General features: G+C 44.0%; 1 protein-coding gene across 1 annotated transcript; it reads right to left on the bottom strand.

Annotated features, from left to right (window-relative positions):
- Positions 1–346: 346 nt before the first annotated feature.
- LOC149260971 (uncharacterized) lies at positions 347–1189 on the bottom strand. Its single transcript, XM_089366884.1, has one exon. It carries the CDS (start codon positions 1187–1189, stop codon positions 347–349), a length of 843 nt encoding a protein of 280 aa, XP_089223010.1.
- Between the last annotated feature and the right edge of the window lie 1106 nt (positions 1190–2295).

A 2295-nucleotide genomic window follows, 5' to 3' on the forward strand; every position in this document is an offset into this window, starting at 1 on the left:
TGAGAAGCAGCTGATTATGCTCCTCAGTGATGATCTTTGGGATGGATTGGGTTATTTTGTCAATGGCCACCGTTCGATCCATTTGAGTCTCTTGATGAACCTGCTTGAAGTATGACAGTAATTCTTGTTCTATAGCTGCGTGGTCCTCTACTTTTTCTCCTTGGTTGTTCTGTATATGAGTTATGGTGTTGATCATCCTCCTTTGAATCATCGAGCGGTGAAAGAACTTGGTATTCTTTTCACCCTCCTTCAGCCACCTGACCTGTGATTTTTGCCTCCAAAGAACTTCTTCTTGCTTGTCTCTTTCCAAGATTTGAGATTGCAGGTGTGATTCCTGCTCCGAGAGCTACTCTGTTCGCCCTTCTAAGATAATTTTCTGTTGCAGTTCTGTCATTGCGTTATTTAGAGCATTTTTTGCCTGGAGAATATTCCCAAAAGTGAATTGGTTCCATTTTTTGATATGGAATTTGAGATTTTTTAACTTCTGCTGGAATTGGAACATTTGTGATCCCTCCATAGGTTTGTAGCTTTTCCAGATCATGTTGACGAAGTTGTTGAAGTCCGGATGAGACAGCCAGAAGGCTTCGAAGCGAAAGGGCCGACGATCAGTATTGCCTGGCCGATTCCATTGGAGTGCGATTGGCCAGTGATCAGAACCTGTAAGGGGAAAAATTGAGGCAGAGAGGTCTCCACCTAAATGTATTGCATTATCAGAGAGAAGGAATCGATCTAATCGCGAAGCAATTTGATGAGGATCTGCTCTTTTGTTGTTCCAGGTAAAAACCCCATTATTGAAGGGTAGATCGATTAGCCAGTTGTTCTGAATGAAGTCCTTTAGATGACAGCTATCCTTGTCAAGCCTGCTTCTACCTCCCCTTTTTTCCTCCAATCTGGTTATCATGTTGAAGTCCCCCCCCGTGATCCAGAGAGGGTGGGTTCTTTCAGAGCTGAGGAATGAAAGAGTATTCAGTGTTTCTATCTTCTGAATAGCTTCCTGAGGAAAGTAAACATTTGTTAAGTGTCCATGGATATTGGTTCCTGTTAGATGGAACGAAGCCTGAATGAAGTGCTTGTTCGCGTGCATGTTGGAGAGGGTGATTGTCTGTGCATTCCAGATAATTGCAAGACCTCCTGATGCACCTAATGCATCCACTGCAATTGCATTACACCCTGGCCAAGCTTTGGCCATGATTTTTTCCAGAGTTTCTGAGTTACACTTGGTTTCTTGAATGAAGAAGATGCTTGGTTTTTCTTGCTGAATCATGCTTTTTATGAATCTGTACTTCCCAGGGCTGTTGAGCCCTCTAATGTTCCATGAGATGAGCTTCATGATGAGACATTAGAGAGGGTGGTAAAGTACTTCATGAGCTTGGAGTATCTTCCCGATTCCACTAGCATTTCCCCGATGCGAATGGTTCATTGGAGATCGGTCTTCCTTCCTCTCTTCTTATTATCCTTAAAGAGTATCTTTCCATCCCATTGGCTTCCAGGCTGAATTCCAAAGGATCGTTGTCTCTGTGCTCTTGAGAGAATTATTTCCAGATTGTCCAACTGTCTTTCTGGTATTTTATCATAACTTTTTGTTTTACAGGCTTGCTCTAGTTCTAGAAGATCCAGTTCTCCTAGATCTATGCTCTCTGGTTCCTCTTCCATGTTCGTGGTTTCATTTCTTTCTTCGGTACTTCCTATTGCATCCTTCAACGCATTCACTTCATTATCCATCTCCATACTTTGAGAGATCCAGGCCAGAATGTCGCTGGGGGAAGGCGAGCTGAGGTCGACGGATGATTTTGATTTCAGGGGAATCTCTGAGCTGGTGGAGGCTGAGAGGGCTTTTGACTTTGGCTGCTCCTTGGAGGAATCAGGGGTTTCACGACTGACCAGATCCGGCTTAGCTAAAGTCTCGAAGTTGTTCCTGGTACTCGGTTTGGACGGAGTATCAGTAGAGGTTTTGGGATTAGAGCTAGATTTTCTGAGATTCTTTCTGCGATGGGAAACTCTGGTAAATCCATCAGCATCTGATTTTCCGGGAGGAGGAGGGGCTGAGGTTTTCAGGTTGGATGGGCAATCTCGGAATAGGTGACCAAGAGCGTGGCATTTCCTACATCGGAAAGGTACATGTTCATAATCGATAGATTGGATCCATTCAAAATCGTCATGAAAGAGACTTACCGCGTCCGGCAGGGCATTGTTAAGGTGCATATAAACACATATACGCGCATATGAGGTGTATCTTCTGAGCTTGGTCTCCTCTGCTACTTTGACGAACTCACCAAGACCATTGCCGATTTCTTT

The sequence above is a fragment of the Pinus tabuliformis genome, chromosome 6 (assembly GCF_031772625.1).
Source record: "Pinus tabuliformis cultivar Carrire ecotype Pingquan chromosome 6, CPIR1, whole genome shotgun sequence".
Taxonomy (NCBI): Eukaryota; Viridiplantae; Streptophyta; class Pinopsida; order Pinales; family Pinaceae; genus Pinus; species Pinus tabuliformis.